Here is a 20833-nt window from a genome sequence, read left to right as displayed (position 1 = left end):
ACCCTGTCTCAACTAAAAATCAAAAATTATCCAGGCATGGTGCCAGGCCCCTATAATCCCAGCTACTTGGGAGGCTGAGGTAGGAGAATCGCTTTAACCCAGGAGGCAGAGGTTGCAGTGAACTGAGATCATGCCATTGCACTCAAGTCTGGGCAACAGAGCAATGCACTGTCTCAAAAATAATAATAATAATAAAAATAAAGAGTACTGGGGACAACAAAAAAGGTAGTTTTAGCCAGGAACACCTGGAAAGACTTCACAAAGCTGATACAAGATGAGTCTTGAGATTAGGAAGACTGAAACTCTGCTACATGAGGAGAAACTTCAAGCATTCTAACATGGTTGGAGATAGCATTCAGGAAAGTAAAGGGTGAAAGATGAGACAGTAATAGAAAGCTAGAAAGAGGGGAGGAAGGCTTTTTATGTCAGGTGAGGAGTGGGGACTGTACCAGTGGCAAATAGAATTCTTTTACTGGCTTTAAAAAGGTAAGATGAGCCGGGCGCAGTGGCTCACACCAGTAATCCCAGCACTTTGGGAGGCGGAGGCAGGCACCTGAGGTCAGGAGTTCGAGACCAGCCTGGCCAACATGGTGAAACCCCATCTGTACTAAAAATAAAAAAAGTAGTCGGGTGTGGTGGTGGGCACCTGTAATCCCAGCTACTCGGGAAGCTGAGCCGGGAGAATCTCTTGAACCCAGGAGGTGGAGGTTGCAATGAGCCAAGATAGTACCACTGTACTCCCGCCTGGGCAACAGAGCAGGGCTCTGTCTCAAAAAAAAAAAAAAAAAAAAAAAAAAAAAGGTAAAATGAGTAGATTTGCATTTCAGAAATGTATCCTGACAACAGACAACAATAAGGAACATGAATAGCTATAAGTCAGCAATTAGAATAGGTGGTAATTCAAGAGCAAGGTGACTGAGCAGGCCCCTCGGACAGCGTGTATGTGTGTTGATTGTGAGAGCTCCTAGAGGGAGAGTCATCTCGTGTGGCAGATGAGGGAGCATCACAGCCTAGACGTTCTCCCAGGTTTTTTGCCTGGGTGACTGACTGGATAATGTCCCCACCAAGTTAGTGCATGCTCAAGATAGGCTGGAGAGAAAAGGAGAAGTTTAAATTTAGACCCATTGTGTTTTAGTTGCGGTTGAGACATCCAGGATGAGTCAGAACAGTTTCTAAGAAACATGGCTTTAGAGATACTAGCTTATAGCAGAAAGAATGGCCAAAATTGTCTAGATGAACATGCAAACCAAAAACAAGAAGAGAATCAAAGATAGATTCCTAAAGATAATCAGCATTTAAAAGTTCAGCAAGGGCCAGGCGTGGTGGCTCACGCCTGTAATCCCAGCACTTTGAGAGGCCAAGGCAGGTGGATCACGAGGTCAGGAGTTCAAGACCAGCCTGACCAACATGGTGAAACCCTGTCTCCACTAAAAATACAAAAATTAACCGGGCACGGTGCTGCGTGCCTGTAATCCCAGCTACTCAGGAGGCTGAGGCAGGAGAATCGCTTGAACCGGCGAGGCAGAGGTTGCAGTGAGCCAAGATCGTGCCACCTCACTGCAGCCTGGCAACAGAGCGAGACTCCGCCTCAACAACAGCAACAACAACAACAACAAAGTTCAGCAAGGAGAAGAGAGTCAGTAAGGACACTGACAACGTTCAGAGGGAGCCAGAAAGGCTGGGCACATTGATGTTAAGAAAGAAGGGAGTTTTAGGAAAAGGGAATTTGGTCAGGGATATGCAATGCCACTGAACCGTTGGAAAGATGAAGATGAGTTGTAAAGTGTGATTTTGCTGCGCAGTGAAAAGCAGCTTTGTTCCTGCGGATGGAGAGTGCCTGGAAAGCTAAGTAATCCGGGAAAGATTTGAGTATCTGCTGGGTAGGAGGTATTAGAGGCCTGAAAATACAGGCCTGAGTAAGGCATCGGGTATTCGGTGGAGCCATGAGTGGAGGACTTCAAAACGTCCTCAGAGACGGGGAAAGGAGGCCAGTGTGGAGCCAGTCATAAATGGCTTGTAGGTCGTGAGAGCAGCAAAGTTCGAGGAGGAAATATTTGATACTCTTGTTTGCTGTGAAGTAGGAGGAATGGCTGTTTTCTGGGAGTGTTGGTACAGTAGGAACTTGGAGGAAACAGAAGCTTTGAAATAGCTACCTTGAAAAACAGGAGAAGGAGCCAGTTAAAGGCATGCCAGATCTTGCTAAGTTTTGAAGTCCAAAATGCAATAGTTGCCTGTGGAAATCTGCCATCTGCCATCTCGGTACTTTCTTTGAATATAATCCATTTTTTATGTGTACTTCTCCAGCTCTCAGTTTGCCAACTAATGTGGAAGATGTTTGTCCAAATATACCGTCTTTGGAGAAACTCATGGAAGAAATCGTGGAATTAGCTGAGTCCGGCATTCGCTACACTCAAATGCCACATGTGATGGAAGTCATACTGCCCATGCTTTGCAGCTACATGTCTCGTTGGTGGGAGCATGGGCCTGAGAACAATCCAGAACGGGCCGAGATGTGCTGCACAGCCCTGAACTCAGAGCACATGAACACACTTCTAGGGAACATATTGAAAATCATATATAATAACTTGGGGATTGATGAGGGAGCCTGGATGAAGAGGCTAGCAGGTAAGAATCAGAAGAAGACATTGTACCCCTTCAATCTATTTTATTTCCAAAAGAATTTTAAATATATAAACTAGAATTTTCCCATCACAATTTTTATTAATATTTTCTTTACTCAAAAATAGCATTATTTGTCATGCTGTTGTTTAATGTAGATAAAAACAGGCATTGGGTTTATTTTAAATAGTTACTACTTTTAAGTAAATATTTTTCTGACTTGTCAGTCTCTGTAAGATTAATCAATAAACACAGCAGGAAAAACTAATGAGTCTATAGCCAGAGACAAAAATAAAACGTTCAACTTTTAGCAATCCTCTTTTAGCCATCTGTGGCTAAACCAAAAAATGGGTAAACCAAAAAAATGTAGTCTAATATCTACAATTATTGCATTATTTATATTGCAAAGTTTAAAGCAATCTAAGTATCCAATAACTAGAATATGGCTAAATAAGTTATGTACATCTACATGCCAGAATATTATGTCATCTTTAAATGTTAAAGTTCCAACAATGTTTTATGCCCTGGAAATCCTCATATTATGAAGGGCAAAATGAAGAGGTTTTAAAACAATGAATTCAGAATGTTATGTGTGTAATATATATGTATATTAATGTATCTACTGATGAAAGCTCCAGAGAAATGCAGCAATGACGTATTAATTTGGATAGATGATTATGGTTGACTTTAACTTTTCTCTTGTGTACTTTTCCCCTGTGCATATATGTTACCTTCAGGGAAAAAATAGTTTTAAAAAATGGCCTAATCAAGTTTAGAACTATTACTAATAACTATGGTTATTATTAAGTAAGAGAGCAGTGTTCCATGTAATCTAACTCTTCCATTGGGCCAAGGATGGGGATAGTTAAAATGAGATAACTGCATGTAGTCTCATGTAGTAATTATGTAGCAGAGCTTGTTCCTATTCTAAGGGTTAGGGGAAACTTTTCCATTTGGGGATTTTATTTATTGTGTGAAAATGATTTCCAAAATGACTGAAAATCTTTTTTTCCATTCTAAATTAGCTATCAATCTATTCTAAAAACAAGGAAGATCATTGAATTCAACTTAGTAATCATTTTTTTGTAATAGCAACTATGCAATTAGAGCTTGGACTAGAAAAATGGCTGAGGCATGAGCTGTACCCTTAAGGAAGTCATGTGCTGGAGAAGGAGGCTTTAATCATGTTGCAATTATAATTATAATCTCTCATCATTTTAATGAATGGTTATACAGAGCAGAATACTAATGTCTGTCTTTAAACAGTGTTTTCCCAGCCTATAATAAATAAAGTGAAACCTCAGCTCTTGAAAACTCATTTCTTGCCGTTAATGGAGAAACTCAAGAAAAAGGCAGCCATGGTGGTGTCTGAGGAAGACCACCTGAAAGCCGAGGCCAGGGGGGACATGTCAGAGGCTGAACTCCTCATCCTAGATGAGTTCACCACGCTGGCCAGAGATCTCTATGCCTTCTACCCTCTCTTGATTAGATTTGTGGACTATAACAGGTATGATCAAAAGTAATTTAGTAATTTCCCCAATTCAGTGATAACCTTTCTTGGCTCACATGTCCTTCTTGAATCACTTCATTCACTATTTGGCCATGAGCTTGTTGGTAATGATAACATAATTAATTGTTTATAGGTAAGTTAATTTTCGGCTTAAAATTAAAACGCCTTAAAATCAAAGTTGGTCATTTCATTCTGATTTGGCATGTAAAAGTTAACAGTTTGACAGTTATGATGTTTAAATTTTTTTTTAATGTTACAGCTCTATGCTGAAACCACCATGAGCTCTGTGGTCAGTACATTTAACTTTAGGAGGGTGATTTTTTTTTTTAATTAACTTTAAGGAGTAGCTGTGAAACCGCTTTATTTATTATGTGATCCAGGGCAAAGTGGCTGAAGGAGCCTAACCCGGAAGCAGAGGAGCTCTTCCGCATGGTGGCAGAAGTGTTTATCTACTGGTCGAAATCCCATGTGAGTGTGAAAACATTGACAGATCACGCCTACTGTTTGGTAGGCACCTGCCTACTTGCCTCCTAGGTTTCATGTAACAGTTGAGGAGAGAGGATAGGTTCCCCTGAGGAGTTTGAGGGAATATAAACCCTCTTTTGAGTTTTGCAATTTATCTTCTTAAAAAAAATCACAGGAATTTTTAATTGCACTCCATAAACATATTTTAAATTTGCCCCTATATTTTAGACTAATATTGACGTTACATTAAGATGTACTATTTTTACTATTTAGCTTTCCCTATCTCTTGGCATTCTGTTCTCTTAATATGCAGTACTCAGTCTGAGATGTGCTTAAATAGACTAGCGATTTCCAACAATAACACACACTCATATTACTTGTAAAGGTACTGCTTCCATAAATTTGTTTTATCTTCACACACTTTACATCTACAGGAATTTAGTTTGGCTCACATTTTAGAATCTGTTGGCTTTTAAAATAAAGCTTCTTTCTACTGACAATCCTGTTGATAGAATTTCTAAAGGACATATTTGGTGAATTTTCACTATTTTGTATAGTGCAAGTGGAACTATACATTTTTAAATCTGGAAAAGATTTTAATCATAAGAATTGTATAATATTCTATCATAAGAATTGTGTAGTATTCTACCATTTATTTTCAGTAACTAGCAGAATATAGGTAATTCAGCATTGATGATTATCCTGAATTATTTTAAAAGTTTAGAATTTTTATATCTATTATAATTCTATGTCACTCTGTAAATGGGAGACAGAAAATAAAAATAAAAATTTCAACCTCAGTTTTATCATCTGAGTTATCTTACCAGTTTACTTCATCAGACTGTAAAATATTATGTGTTCAAATCAAATTACTTTGAACACATTATTTTTAAATAAAGTATTCACATTTAATATTTGGGATAATAAATATTATTTATTGCCTATATCTGAGGAGTCTGTCAAACTTAATAGGAAACTTTATATAAAAACATACATAAAAACAATCACTCAGAAAGGATATATGAAATAATGATTTCTTAACATGCAAATTTGTATCTTCACAAGGATACAAATTTATTTATCCTGTGTAACTCACGTTTGGGGGATGCAATAGGTCATCCAAGGTATTATGAAGGAAAATTCAAAATCCACTCTAAAAAGATAAATAGATTAGATATGTAGATAGACAGACAGACTGATAGATAGATAGATATGCATGCCCAGTGACAGGTGGGAACATTGCTTGACTTCAGGAGTTGGAGGCTACAGTGCCCTATCATTGCAAGCTGCATCCCAGCCTGGGTGACAGAGCCAGACCCTGTCCCTAAATACATACATGAATGAGTGAATAAATAAATAAATTCCAGAAGAAATCAGTCCATTTTGAGTTGCCAAAGAACAAAGATGAATTTTTGCTTTTTGCCTCTTGTTTTTCCTGTTGGGTTACTTCACCTAGAATGCCTAATGGGAAAATAGGGGGATACCAGGAAAAAATTACTAAAAACTGCATATTTTTGCGGGGCGCAGTGGCTCATGCCTGTAATGCCAGCACTTTGGGAGGCCGAGGCAGGCGGATCACGAGGTCAGGAAATTGAGACCATCCTGGTTAACACGGTGAAACCCCGTCTCTACTAAATATACAAAAATTAGCCGGGCGTGGCAGCGTGCGCCTGTAATCCCAGCTGCTGGGGAGGCTAAGGCAGGAGAATGGTGTGAACCTGGGAGGCGGAGCTTGCGGTGAGCCAAGACTGCGCCACTGCACTCCAGCCTGGGCGACAGAGCAAGACTCTGTCTCAAAAAAAAAACAAAAAAACAAAACAAAAAAAAAAACTGTATATTTTTATTTGAAGAACTGCAAATCTTCAGCTTCCTCAATCATTAAAATGCTGAAGAAGTGTCTTTAGATTTAGGTACAAGATTAAAGTTTGGAACAAGAGTATTTATCATAATCAGTAGGTTTTCAGATGCACATCTAATAATACTTTCAAGAATAAGCAAAAATATCTGAATATGTACTTTTGAATCTCATGGGCATATATTAATATAAACATAAATTGGCTAATGTGTTATGTTTTTCCCCAAATATTTAAAGATAAATTGATTTTGCTAGTCTTTTTATGTTCCCAAATTAAAAGGGAATAAATAATGATATGGTATTTTAAAAAGAGGTAAAAAATCTGACAGAATAGAAAGTTACATCATAGTTCTATGCGTCCTTGGAAAGTCTAGGTTAATTAATCTTAGGAATCAGTATATGCCTTTCACCAGCTAATCAGGGGTTTGAATATTCATGCTACTCCTTGGTAAACGTGTGATCTTGTAATTATATTTTCTGAACCTTAGTTTTCCCATCTTTGCAATGCGCATATTCATATCTAGTTCACAGAACTGTTGCTCCCAGCCAAGTACCCTCATTAGATACTCAAGAAATACTTGTATCCTTTTTTGATGTTTCTTATATATCAAATTAATACTTATCTCTGTAAAAGCTTGCAGGTTCTGTGTAACCTCTAATTACAAAGACTTCTTTAAGTGGTTTTAACTGAAATTTCCTTTGCAACTTCTCAGAATTTCAAAAGAGAAGAGCAGAACTTCGTTGTACAGAATGAAATCAACAATATGTCTTTCCTTATTACTGATACCAAGTCCAAGATGTCCAAGGTATGACTATAAACTGTTTCACTCTTCTAGAAAATATCCGAATGTGACTTTCATGAATTGATCTTTTTTTTTTTAGATTTTCGAAGATTTGTAACTGGAATCTGATAGATTTGGTAATGTTATAAATTGGTTAAAACACGCAAGCTGTTTTAAGGTTACTGGAATTTGTTTGAATCAGGTGTGGTTAAGACATGCAGACGGGAAATGACTGTCATGAAGGAAGACATTTCTACTGACAGATCCCTGGAAACCGGAGGCATGCCATGCCAAGCAGGGCCGTTGGGGAGGGGTCAGGGTTGGTCAGGAGGCAGAGAAAGCAAGGAGAAGACGTGGGTGAGAGCTTGCCTCACGGTCTCCACTGGAAGGAATGGACAAGGCATGGCAAATGGGTTTCTGATTGGCTAATTTGAATAATTTTCAGGGGCTCCACATCGGAGAGGCTGTTCTTGGTTGCCTGGTACCTAGTCCCAGAATAATTAGGGCAGGTGGATAGTAGCCCAGAGTATAAGAGCCCCTTGGGGGAGGTGGGGGTCAGTGTGGGCTCTGGATTAGTTGATTTATATACAAAAAGCAAGCTCCCCGGACCAAGGAACCCATTTCCTTCTCTAGGAATTGCCTAACCATGGGAGGGACTGCTGTCTCCCCAGGATTAGCAATTCTCCAAGATGTCAGAGCAACAGAATAAAGACATTCTTCACACACACGCACACACCACACCCCACTCACAAAATTATCAGTCAGTATAATGTGTGTTTAATACGTCAACACTATGTATCCATCAAGTGTGAATATTTGTGTGCTTATGTGTACCAAATAAACAGACCTCAAAATAAATTCGCTGCATTATTTAAAAGCCACATGGACGAATTCCAGGTTCTCACACATGAAGTGGGAAGTATCTTTCCTGATTTTTGTTTTCTCTATCGTATTGGGGAGGAGAGGAGCTTCCATTTACAACGTTTTTAAAGGGCTTTGTATATGTAATTCCTGCTAAATGAGAAATAAATATATTACATGTGGTGATATTTGGCAGCCAGATGGCCAAAGATCCAAAAATGAGTGGTACTCAGGCAGAGGAAATTAGCCTCTACTGACTTAATACATTCTGGCAACAGAGTAGCTTGGGTATACCCACTCCACTGACCTCCAGAAGTCACCGGATCCTCAGGCCTGCTCTGCAATCTGCCACCAGGGAAATAGAATGGCATTGCTTGATAGGCCTAGTCTTGTTTAGAGTTTTGAATGCCGTGTGTTTGACCTGACAGCACATGAACTAGAAGCTAATGCCAGGAGAAGTCTGTGTATTCCTGTACAGACATCCTTTTCCTTCTTTTCCATCAGTCGAGTCCAGTGATTCTCAAAGATGCTCTCAAAGCACTGCACATTGTAGAATGTAGAGTGAGACATCCATAAACATTGGCTAATAGTAACACAGTTTAGTCTTATTTGCAAGAAGAAAAAAGGGAAGTAATGGGTAAGAGCCTCTTAATTCTAACATTTCTGACCCACAAATTTTCTCAAACTAAAAAATTGAGTTTTTTGTTTTTTTTTTTTAATATATGACTTATAGTACTCTGAGGCAAAACATATAGAAAATGATAGTAATTCTCAGGGCTTTGGGAGGTTAAGGTGGGAGGACTGCTTGAGGCCAAGAGTTCGAGACCAGCCTGGGCAACATAGTTAGACCCTATCTCTACAAAATATGTTAAAAAATTAGCCAGGTGTGATGGCACACACCTGTAGTTCTAGCCACTTAAGGAGGCTGAGGTGTGATGATTGCTTGAGCCCAGAAGTTCAAGGCTGCAATGAGCTATGATCACACCATTGTATTCCAACTGGGGCCACAGAGTGAGACCATCTTTATAAAAAAAAGAAAGAAAGAAAGAAAGAAAGAAAATAATGGTAATAAAGTTGAAATTTTTAGAAATTACTGATTATACTTAGCTTATTTTTAAAAGTTTAAAAAAATTATTTGTAATTTTATATCATGTAGGTATAATACACTTTTTTTTTTTTGCTTGAAATAATGCTTCTAGTTCAAACAATAGAGTCAACACATTCATGTTTTATATTGTTTTGCTCAAGAAATCATGATGTCCACATTATGTCTGCCATAGAAGCACAGGAACTGCAGTTTTTCAGCATGATTGGGGGCTCTGCTGAACCTGGATGGCATGAAGGACCCAAGCCTAGTGCCGAGAGTGATTAACAGGAGGATTGCCGTAGGTGTTACCTATGAGGCGGAGTGGATGCAGAATTGTTTCCCCCATAATGCTGAGAAGGGAGAGATGCCGAGTGCTTCAGGGATTCTTGTAACAAGATCTCAAACCATCTGCCTGAGGCATCAAAGCGGCAGAGAGAGCCGCCCTGCAGAGTTCTCAAGGAAAAAGGAACTCCTTTCAAACAGATTTAGACCAAATGCAAGTAGAAACAGGAACCAGAGGACAAGTGATTCCTATCAGTCTTCAGCCAGTCACTCAAGCAGGGGATAATCACTGTTTGCATGCAGTGCCAGTTCCAAAACTATTTTCTAAATAGAAAATAGATTGAAGCCAGCAGGCCAGTCTAGAATATGGTGATCCGGGAGAAGGGACCTCATTTTGACATAGAGCAAAAGGTACATAGCTCACAAGGCAGAGAGAGGCCAGTGCATAGAAAATTGGCCATAAGGAAAGAAAGTGACCACCTATGTGTGGCATGGAAACCCTCAGGGATATGTGTAATGGTGGTGATCACTGTGAAAAGTGGACCTTAGTTGACTTTTACTCAGTATGTCAGTTTGCATATGACAGAGCTATATGTATTATGATGCAAAAGTAACCCCGGTGTTTGCTATTACTTTCAGTGGCAAACACTGTGATTACTTTTGCACCAACAGAATAGCATATGACTGCTTTCTCTACAGCGAAGCCTTTCTCTTTCTGCTTTCCCATGTGCCCTCTTAGCCCTTGGTTTCTCCTAGCAGGGCACGTGGCCCCTTGTTCTGCAGCCCATCTGTGACTTAGATATCTGTCCCTCAAGGGCAGGAAACATACGTCATTCACTTGCTAACTCTAAAGCTCAATGCAGTGCTTGGTGCCTAGTAGCTACCTAATTAATATGGATGAAATAAATTTTGACTTTAAAGAATTTATAAATGTGGTCATTGGGCTTTTAAAAAATGTATCTTATTTTACTTTGCGTTTACTGACTCACTGTTGCAGTGGTACGAAATCCACAGTGGCACCACATTATATGGCTAGCATTGCTGAAATTTGTAATAATATGTTTGAAATTTTCCTAACTTGTCTTATGAAACTTGGGGTTTTTGTAACTTATTTTAAAAAACATAGACCAGGCCAGGCACGGTGGCTCACGCCTGTAATCCCAGCACTTTGGGAGGCCGAGGCAGTCAGATCACCTGAGGTCAGGAGTTTGAGACCAGCGTGGCCAATGTGGTGAAACCCCGTCTCTACTAGAAATATGAAAAATTAACCTGGCGTAGTGGCGGGCACCTGTAATCCCAGCCACTCAGGAGGTCAAGACAGGAGAATCGCTTGAACCCAGGAGGTGGAGGTTGCAGTGAGCCGAGATTGTGCCATTGCACTCTAGCCTGGACAACAAGAGTGAAACTCCGTCTCAAAAAACAAAACAAAAGAAAAGAAAACCAGATAGATAGAGAGATAGATAGATAGATAGATAGATAGGTAGATAGCATTGATAGATAGCGTTTATTACAGATTCTCTGTGTTTATTTGTGGGTGTGAGAAAAGGTGGGTTTTGCCTGTTGCATTACACAATTGTACTCTATTTTTTTCTTAAGATTTCATTTCCTGTCGAAATATAATCACAGGCCTTGGACATTTAAAGCTAGGCTCATTTTTATAATTACTATATCTAAAATACAAAAAGGTATCTTTTTGTGGGTTTTTTTTTTTTTTTTGGTAGGCTATTTCATTGTAGGAATATTAGAACATTTTTTGTAAGTTCCCACAGAAAGGTCCTGTGAAACCGATTAAAACTGTGCTTCCCGTTCATAATGTGGTAAAGGAGAGAGCTTGGCTTTCAGAGGCAGATCAGCCTGGAGTGCTGACTCTGCCACTTCATAATCCCTTCACTCATCTTAAACCTCATTGTTGGTAGCAGCAAAATGCTTGTCATGTTGCTTACCTTGATGGAGGCTTGTAAACATCAGAATAATGTGTGTATCGTGCCTCGCAGATTGTAGGCATGCAACAAATTTTAACAGATATGAATTGTAGTAACAAATTGATAAAGTTAAAGTGCAACTGGATATCTAACAATCATATAGTTAATAAGTACTTAGAAAATGTATGAGACAAATAAATTGATAAGATAGTCAAAGATGTCAGAGGTAAGTGAAGATTTGAATAGGGATTGAAAAATGAGTCTTTTCTAGATGGGTCATGAGGAGAGAGGGTGGTGGAGCCTGCTACTATCCCATTTTATGTAGCCATAGCACTGCTTTTGCTCAAGTCTAATAGTATCTTTGAAAAAGAGTCTGTTTGATGTCTTTCTTATTTTCCTGGTCCACTATTAAATTTAAGGCTATTTTATGTGAAATCGCTACAATCATATTTGTATGTTTGTTGGTGTGTGAGAGAGAGAGGAGGCAGAAGCAGAGGTTGATTGATTGATTGATTGATTGATTGATTTAAGAAAGGGCTCAGGTGGCCGGATGCGGTGGCTCACACCTGTTATCCCAGCACTTTGGGAGGCCAAGCCAGGTGGATCACGAGGTCAGAAGTTCAAGACCAGCCTGGCCAAGTTGGTGAAACCCCATCTCTACTAAAAATACAAAAAAATTTAGCCGGGCATGGTGGTGGGCACCTGTAATCCCAGCTACTTGGGAGGCTGAGGCAGAAAATTGCTTAAACCCAGGAGGCGGACACTGCAATGAGCCGAGATCGCACCACTGCACTCTAGCCTGGTAACAGAGCGAGACTCTGTCTCAAAAAAAAAAAAAAAAAAGAAAAGAAAAAGAAAAAGCACTCAGGTGATTGATTTAAGAAAGGGCTCAGGTTATCCCACTTTCCTTCTTAAATATGCCCACATATGGGCCATGTTATTACATCTTCATAACTGATCCAAATGCTCAGATTGAAAATGAAAAAGTGTGCAAATTCATTAGCTTTGGCGGCTCTGTTTAAATTATCAAGCTGCTCCTATGAGCAAGGCACAGTGCTTGGCTTTGAATACAGAGAAAGGACAAAACAGGTTTGGCAGCTGCCCCAAAGGAGCTACATAGTTTGGCGAGGAAATAGGCACTAAACAAATGAACAAAAAATACCCAATATATGTGTACAGGAGGATATTTTATTGCTTATAGATTTAATTTCCTCATATTAACAGTGATATCACCCATAAATATTCAAATATTTACTACTCTTTCCAGTTCTAGATTTCTTCTCGGGTGGAAAGCAAAATTATTGTTTGTGTATAAGTAGGAATTCATTTGCCTAGTATTACTCAAAATTGAGTAATTTGTAGATGCGTTTAGTGTTGATTATTTTTATTATAAGCTCACAAATATTTATAAATATTAAACCAGATATAAGCTCCGTCTGCCTCTACGACCATAAAACCAGAAGAACTTTCCAGGTTAAAATCAATGAAAACTCTAACACCAACAAATTTAGACTAGGAAAACTCCAAACCAATACAATTTAGACTACACTGGGGATGTTGCTTTGCTGAAACTAAATTACTAGTATTGGATAGAAGTATGTTTGTATAATTTGTATCAATTTGCTTAATTTTTCAGATAGTTGTTCTTCATTTGGGTAATTATTTTTATCATTTTAGTTATGTTGTCGTTTGAACAAAGAGCCCATTTTAAATGACTGATCCATTTTTTAATGAATTAATCAACTTAACAGTACAAATTATTCATCATGTTTTTCCTAATAAACTTAGAATAATCTCTTACAAGTTGGTACATATAAAAATGGGATTCATACAATAAGCACATCTTTTTGGAACAGAAGTGTGATTCTTACTGCTATGGTTCAGAAAATTATAGGTTTAACATATCAATATATAGTATAATTATTACACAATAAATTTTATAACGTAATACAGAAGCTAGCATTGCTGTATGGTGACTTACTTGTTTCACTACTTTTGCTATCCTAAAAATATCTTTCAACCTCATGCTATGATATATTTTACCTTCTGTTAAGTAAAACAGATCATTTGTATATTAAATTCTGTTTTGTTTTTTTCTCAGTAGCCCAAGACTATTACAATATATTTATATTTGTAAATATTAAAACATTTTTCTTTATCATTTCATTATCATGGAACTATGTTGCAAGTTTGAATTCCTGCTACCAAATATTTGACATGCACAAATAAGTGGATGTGGTACAATTATTTTCATTTTGACATTAGAACATGCCCTCTTGATAGAATACTCATTACCCAGTGAAAGTTAGACTCTGTCATTTAAGGTGACCCTGTGTTGCTAGCATAAGCCTCAAAAACATCATGAGAGAGTCCTTGAGTAACATGGCAGTATTCAATTGTAAACTGGTTATCCAGATAGTCCTGAGTATTTATGAAACTCCAATGAGTATATTACTTCTATTTCTATTAGACAGGGACTGAGGCTCTAAGAAGACAAGTTTGCAGACTGTATAAAAGGAAAATGCATTTTGTAATTGTTCTAGATATATTAGATCTCACACACACACACACACATACACACACCATATACATGTATACATATTTCAAAGCAAGCATTTGTCAAAGGAAAAATAAGCCCTTTATTCTTATATTTCTTTCTTAAGCATTGAAAATTAGAAAGCACACATCTGAAATTACTATAGCATTTTTATATATTTATCTGCTTCCCTAAAATTACAATTTTCATTTTTCTTCTAAAAATTACATGGGAATGCATATCAGTGAATTATAATAGGAATCTGAGGGCAGGACTTAAAATTAGCAAAAGGTGCTAAGATGGGAAGAGAAAAATTATTTTCAAGACAGGAAGATTTTCAAAACTAGGGAGCAGCAGAAAATGAGGAAGACGAAGTGACAAGTTAGAGAAGAGTCGTAGTGGTTCTGCGTGTGAGAGAAGCAGGTTCAGATCCCAGCACTTCTCTTGTTCCATAGGCAGCGGTTTCTGATCAGGAAAGGAAGAAAATGAAGCGCAAAGGAGATCGGTATTCCATGCAGACCTCTCTGATTGTAGCAGCTCTGAAGCGCTTACTGCCCATTGGGTTGAACATCTGTGCCCCAGGGGACCAGGAGCTCATTGCTCTAGCCAAAAATCGATTTAGCCTGGTAAGTCTCCTTTTCATCCCAGCAGTAATGATCGTCTGACCTCCAGACTCCCAGTGTTTGATTCCTTTGTCTCACTGCCCTGTGTCAATATTTCGTTTGCATGACATGTTTTATTAAGCAGGTTTTCTAGACAGGTCCCAAGACTCAAACATAAAGGCTGCTTCTTTTTTTTTTTTTTTTTGAGGCTGTTTTTATTTCTAAGTTATGTTAATCACCTCTGGGGCACATTCAAGAACCGAACAGAAAAGATACAAACCAATCTCCGCTAGTGAAAAAAATGGATTTCATATAAACTTCTATAGAAAGTTTGTGATGAGAAGTATATTCAGATTTATGAAGGGTGATTTTTCAATGTTAGAAGCGTAATATATTGTGCCAACTGTGGATAGATAAGGTGTTGACTTTTAAATCAGCTGCTGTTCTCCTCTGCAAGATTTAAGTTCTCAAGATTTTACAATGTCCTCTAAGTTTCTGTTCTTCATAGCTATGCAAATGAGGATGCAGTATTTTGCACACTGGAATTTCTATTTTATATTTATGTAAATTGGAGGACATAGTCTGCATTCCGCATTGAATCACTGAAGCTCGTCACTGTACATGCATGCAGCATTTGATATTCTAAAATGAGTGAATTGAGGGGAAGCTGTGGGAGTGGGCTGCATCACACAGCTCTATTGGCAGTTCTCTAGAGTTTCATTCTCAGTTGCATTTCCCTCGCTATTACTAGGTCATGGAGGATGTTATTAAGGGCTAAACTGACTTTGTGGAGATTTGGAAGAATACTGGAGATATACTTCTATTTCAGTCCAAGAAAACCCCCTTCTTGTTATGAATTGGAAACTTGATTCCATTGAATTTTAATGTCCTTACTGTGGAGGTAAAGCAGGTCATTACCTTGCTTCTGGCTACAGCAGTCTCAAGAAATTATTTCAATAATTACATGCCAAATTTGTGGCATGTAATTTTATAAAGGTGTTTCTTAGACATATACTATTTCAAAAAAGGTTTGGATTGTTTCTATTGACTTGTGACAGTTGATGCAATATAAGACTCCTTTTAGGTAACATATATTTCTTGACAGAAAGATACTGAGGATGAAGTACGAGATATAATCCGCAGCAATATTCATTTACAAGGCAAGGTAAGCCAAGTTTTATTCTTAAGCCACATTTACTATTTATACATTAGTTAATCTCTCTTTAAAATAGTACTACAAATAATGTTACTTTAAACATTAAGGTAATGGACGTATTTTAATTAGTCATTATCCTACTTGCAAAGCCTTTTCTATTAAAAATTCTAAAGATAATAAATGATATATTTTTGAAGAAAATTACCAGAGATGGTCAAATTTTGGAAAAAATATATATCACCAGTTGAAATACAGATTGGATGTATTCTTTTGATAGATGGGTTTTAGGGTCTTTTGGACACAGAGACAGGTGTCTATAAGAAAATGTTGGCTAGGCACAGAGGCTCACACCTGTAATCCCAACACTTTGGGAGGCCGAGGCAGGTGGATCACTTGATCCCAAGTGTTTAAAATCAGCCTGGACAACATGGCAAAACCCCATCTCTACAAAAAATACAAAAATTAGCTGGGTGGTTACACACACCTGTAGTCCCAGCTACTTGAGAGGCTGAGGTGGGAGGATAGCTTGAGCCTGGGAGGCGAAGGTTGTAGTGAGCCAAGATCATGCCACTGCACTCCAGCCTAGGCAACAAAGGGAAACCCTGTCTCAAAAAACAAAAAATTTACATGAAGTGATCAGTAATTAAATATATATATATTAAGAGTCATTAGTCTATAGGTGAATCAGGCCATTCTTGCATTGCTATATAGAAATATGAGACTGGGTAATTTATGAAGAGAAGAGGTTTAAATGAGTCACAGTTCTGCAGGCTGTACAGAAAGTGTAACATGGGCATCTGCCTTTGGGGAGGCTCCAGGAAGCTTACAATCATGGCAGATGGTGAAAGAGAGTCAGGCATCTCACCTGGCAGGAGCAGGAACAAGAGCAGTGAGGAGGGAGGTGACATACACTTAACCAGATCTCACGGTCTCAAGGACAGCACCAAGGGGATGCTGCTAAGCCACTCATGAAAAATTTGCCCCATGATCCACTCGGTGCCCACCAGGCCCCATCTCCAATACTGAGGATTGCATTTCAACATAAGATTTGGGCAGGGACATAGATCCAAACTATATCAAAAGGCTATATCGAGATTTGCATTAATAGGAATAAATGAGTTTACCTAAGGAGAAGAGAAGAGTGTACATTTAGAATAAAAACATGGATGGAAATCTATATAACACCTACTTTTTAATGGTGGGTGAAAGAATTGTTAGAAGTAGTTTCGGCAATCCAGTGACCATTTACTATTATTTGGAAATTCTTGTATATCAGCGAATAAATTATTCATTTATTTATAAAACCTGTGATGCAGTTTTAAAAAAAGTCAAGCTGGTATTTTGACTCAGCCTGTTGTCTTCTATTCTGGTGTCCCTTCTCAGGAATTTTTTAAATTATGAAAATATGCGAATGTCAAAAAGTAGCAACAACAATATAATATATGCCTTTCTGGGTATTAAAATGTCTCTTTTCAAAGATCCAAATCAAATTCTTTTTAAATTAGCATTTTAAAGAATAATATGAAGGTGAGACATGCCTTTACCATATTCACAATGCACAAATATTTATTTAGAGCAAATTTCATGTGAAATTTGATGTGTACTCAGTTGTTTACTAACAATTCTTTTAGAGTGAGATTAATTACTATTAGAGTATGATCTCTTTTCAGATAGCCAGAATAATTTGAACATTTTTTTAAAAGCTTATAAAGCCTCTATTGGAACTTCAGAAGAAGAGTTTACACTACAAACATTTTTCCTCTTTAGGGAGAGACGTTAAATGTTTTTACTTACATGGGTATTTGAGAAGATCAAGTACCCCATGAAAGGGTGCTAGAGATCCCCAGGGGATCCTGGACCACGCTTGGAGCACCATTATCTAGTTCAACAGTTACTGAGTTAGGGACAGAGAGTGCTCAGTACCTCTTAAGAGGAGTCTGGCCCAATCTCAAGAAATGGTCAAATAAGGGGGTTTATGATGATAAGCAGAAAAAGGTTTGTCCATTATATTCTAAAGGTCACTTGTAAGAATACTTTGCACAGTTTAGATGACATGTTAGGGAGAGAGGAAGAAGGAAGAGAGCAAAAAAGGAAACATTGATCGTCAGTATTTCACCTCCAAATGAATAAGGCCTGAAAATAAAGAGGTAATGAATAAATATTCATCATGTCATTTTATTCTACACTCTCTTACACTAGGAGTTAGGCAGGCATATTGAGATACACAGATTTTCAAAAAATGAATTTTTTTATTCCTAACTTCTTGAATACATTGTCTTGAAATTACAGGGCTATTCATCCTGAGGCCAGAGGAGTAATTTTATGTTAGAATAAAGATTCTACCTTATTAATTATGTTTATGTATTAAATAGAACTAAGAGTACAGATTAAAACCTGTAAGTATCAAACATAGTCCTCAGACTTAAAAAGTATACGGATGAAAACATTTTATTTTATCAAAGGATAAGTAGTCTTTACAAGTCATTTATATACAAAGCTCTATCTGTCTGTGTTTGCCTGTAGATGAAAGTTATTTTTGACATTTTGAACTATGCACTCTCAGTCTGGGAGTTGTGAAGTTTTAGATGTTTTCTATTTCTGCTTCAAAACATTCAGTCTCCCATAATGGAGATTCTAAAGTGGAAGAAAAGACATGGGGATTGCTTTGTCCATTTTTGTTTGTTCGTTTGTTTTTTGTTTTTTGAGATGGAGTCTCACTCTGTCAGCCAGGCTGGAGGGCAGTGGCGCAATCTTGGTTCACTGCAACCTCTGCCTTCCTGGGTTCAAGCGATTCTCCTGCCTCAGCCTCCCGAGTAGCTGTGATTACAGGCGTGCACCACCATGCCCGGCTAACATTTTGTATTTTTAATCGAGAAGAGGTTTCACCATGTTGGCCAGGCTGGTCTCAAACTCCTGACCTCAAGTAATCCACCTGCCTTGGCCTCCCAAAGTGCTGGGATTACAGGTGTGAGCCACTGTGCCTGGCTGCTTTGTCCATTTTTAATAACATACTTATTGTATATTATTTCTTTGAACTGATATGTTCTATCCCTGTGAAGTTGCTTGCTTTTGTCAATTTCTATGACTTATAATAATGTTTCTAAAAAACATGAAGATTTCATATACATTTTTCACCGAGGAAATTTGATGGTATTGAAAAGTGAAATGTGTAGACTCCTTTATGATGAGTATGATTTTAACAACCTCTATTGATTTATATAATTTAATATCTTTGTCTTAGCGAAATTAAACTCTGTTGTAGAGTCCAAATATTTATAGGTAAATGCTATCCTATATGCTTGCCGATAAAAGTAAACATAGAAATCTTTCTACAATTAGACTGTGAATGGGGAGGAGAAAGAGCGAGGGTAGCCTTACCCATTTTGTTCTCCAATTTCCCACTCATCCTTAAGCCCTAGTTACAACGTCTTGTGTTAAGGGAAATCTCCCCAACCACCAAAGAGTAGGATAAATCTAATGGTACTTTATATTTCATTTTAGTAGCCCTTATCACAATTATAAATATTTGTTTAATGTCTATCTTCTCTAATAGATGATAAATTTCATGATGACCAGGACTTTATCTGTCTTTCTCTCTTAGTATTTTTGATTTTTAATAATTGTACATAGTTAAGGTGTCCAACAGGATGTTTCAATATGCATAAACATAGTGACATGATTGGTGTAGTCAGACAAATTAGCATATCTATCTCCTCGCAGAGTTACCTTTTGTGTGTATGTGCTAAGAGCTCCTGGAATCTACTCTCAGCAGATTTCCAGTATGAATTGCAATGTTATTAACTGTAATCACCATGCTGTACATTAGATCTCCAGACCTGTTCATCCTACATAACTGCTGCTGCGCGTCACGTTTTAACTAGTAAACACTGTAAAGCCCAATAAATAATGGTGGGTGGACTCTTCCCATCTTGAGATTGTAACCTTGTCTTTTAGATTCCCATCTTCCCATTGTAACCTTTTCCTTTTTCCTGCAGTTGGAGGATCCTGCTATTAGATGGCAAATGGCTCTTTACAAAGACTTGCCAAACAGGACTGATGATACCTCAGATCCAGAGAAGACGGTAGAAAGAGTATTGGATATAGCAAATGTGCTTTTTCATCTTGAACAGGTCAGGCTTTGTGTCAATTCAGTCATATTTGCCTTAGCCACATACAAATATTTTAAAAAGAGAATGTGTGTTGATTTGTTAACTATGACCCAAAAAACATATATGTTCAGCATATTCGTTCTAAAGAATAAGAGTCAGGTGTGCTTAGTATTTCATGAAGACAATTTCTAAGCTTATAATTCTTGTAGCAATATATAGATTATATATTTTGGGAGATCCTGGACTTTGTTTTATTGCCTTTTTCAAATATTTCTAAAAATATTAGGATTATATATTTAAAGTATTCTAACCAAAAAATTCAGGAGTTACATCTGATTTCAAATACTTTATGCATACTTCATTTTTTATTATTGCTCATAAAAACATGTATGAGATATTATCTTTTATTGGTTTAATATTTGAAATATTTTCTTTTTCTTTTTTTTTTTTTTGAGACGGAGTCTCGCTCTGTCGCCCAGGCTGGAGTGCAGTGGCGCGATCTCGGCTCACTGCAAGCTCCGCCTCCCGGGTTCCCGCCATTCTCCTGCCTCAGCCTCCCGAGTAGCTGGGACTACAGGCGCCCACAACCGCGCCCGGCTAATTTTTTGTATTTTTAGTAGAGACGGGGTTTCACCGTGGTCTCGATCTCCTGACCTTGTGATCCACCCGCCTCGGCCTCCCAAAGTGCTGGGATTACAGGCGTGAGCCACCGCGCCCGGCAATATTTTCTTTTTTGTCACTTGTTTAACCTTGCCTTTTATTAGGTATATTTTTGAGCTAATTTTCTCTGAAATCAGGAACAAATTACACTTAGAGAAGAACAATGCATTGATAGATATTAAAATCATGTAAGAAAAGTGTTTTTATAAATTTTTTCAGTTGTGTCCTACTTTACAAAGCTGAGTTTGATATTCTTATTCATTACCTTTGCACAAGAATGTGTAAAACAAGAATACTTGAAACATTATCAATCAGAGGGTCATATTTTTATAGAAGGGATCGCCTGGCTTAGGTAAAATATCTGCAACACAGAGATATATTATCTAT

General features: G+C 37.8%; 1 protein-coding gene across 9 annotated transcripts in view; it reads left to right on the top strand.

Moving 5' to 3' along the window:
* The window catches only part of RYR2 (ryanodine receptor 2), a 787495-nt gene that overhangs the window by 658146 nt on the left and 108516 nt on the right, over positions 1-20833 (top strand). For all 9 annotated transcript variants that reach the window (XM_065543167.2, XM_065543147.2, XM_074038447.1 and 6 more), the window contains 7 exons: positions 2305-2625; positions 3886-4126; positions 4510-4597; positions 7163-7255; positions 14375-14545; positions 15627-15686; positions 19673-19807. In XM_065543167.2, coding sequence (XP_065399239.1) covers positions 2305-2625; positions 3886-4126; positions 4510-4597; positions 7163-7255; positions 14375-14545; positions 15627-15686; positions 19673-19807 — 1109 coding nt within the window. The remainder of the gene's footprint in view (positions 1-2304; positions 2626-3885; positions 4127-4509; positions 4598-7162; positions 7256-14374; positions 14546-15626; positions 15687-19672; positions 19808-20833) is intronic.

The sequence above is a fragment of the Macaca fascicularis genome, chromosome 1, assembly GCF_037993035.2.
Source record: "Macaca fascicularis isolate 582-1 chromosome 1, T2T-MFA8v1.1".
Taxonomy (NCBI): domain Eukaryota; kingdom Metazoa; phylum Chordata; class Mammalia; order Primates; family Cercopithecidae; genus Macaca; species Macaca fascicularis.
The sequence above is the reverse complement of the archived record's forward strand: the minus strand, read 5'-3'. Positions and strand labels throughout refer to the sequence as shown.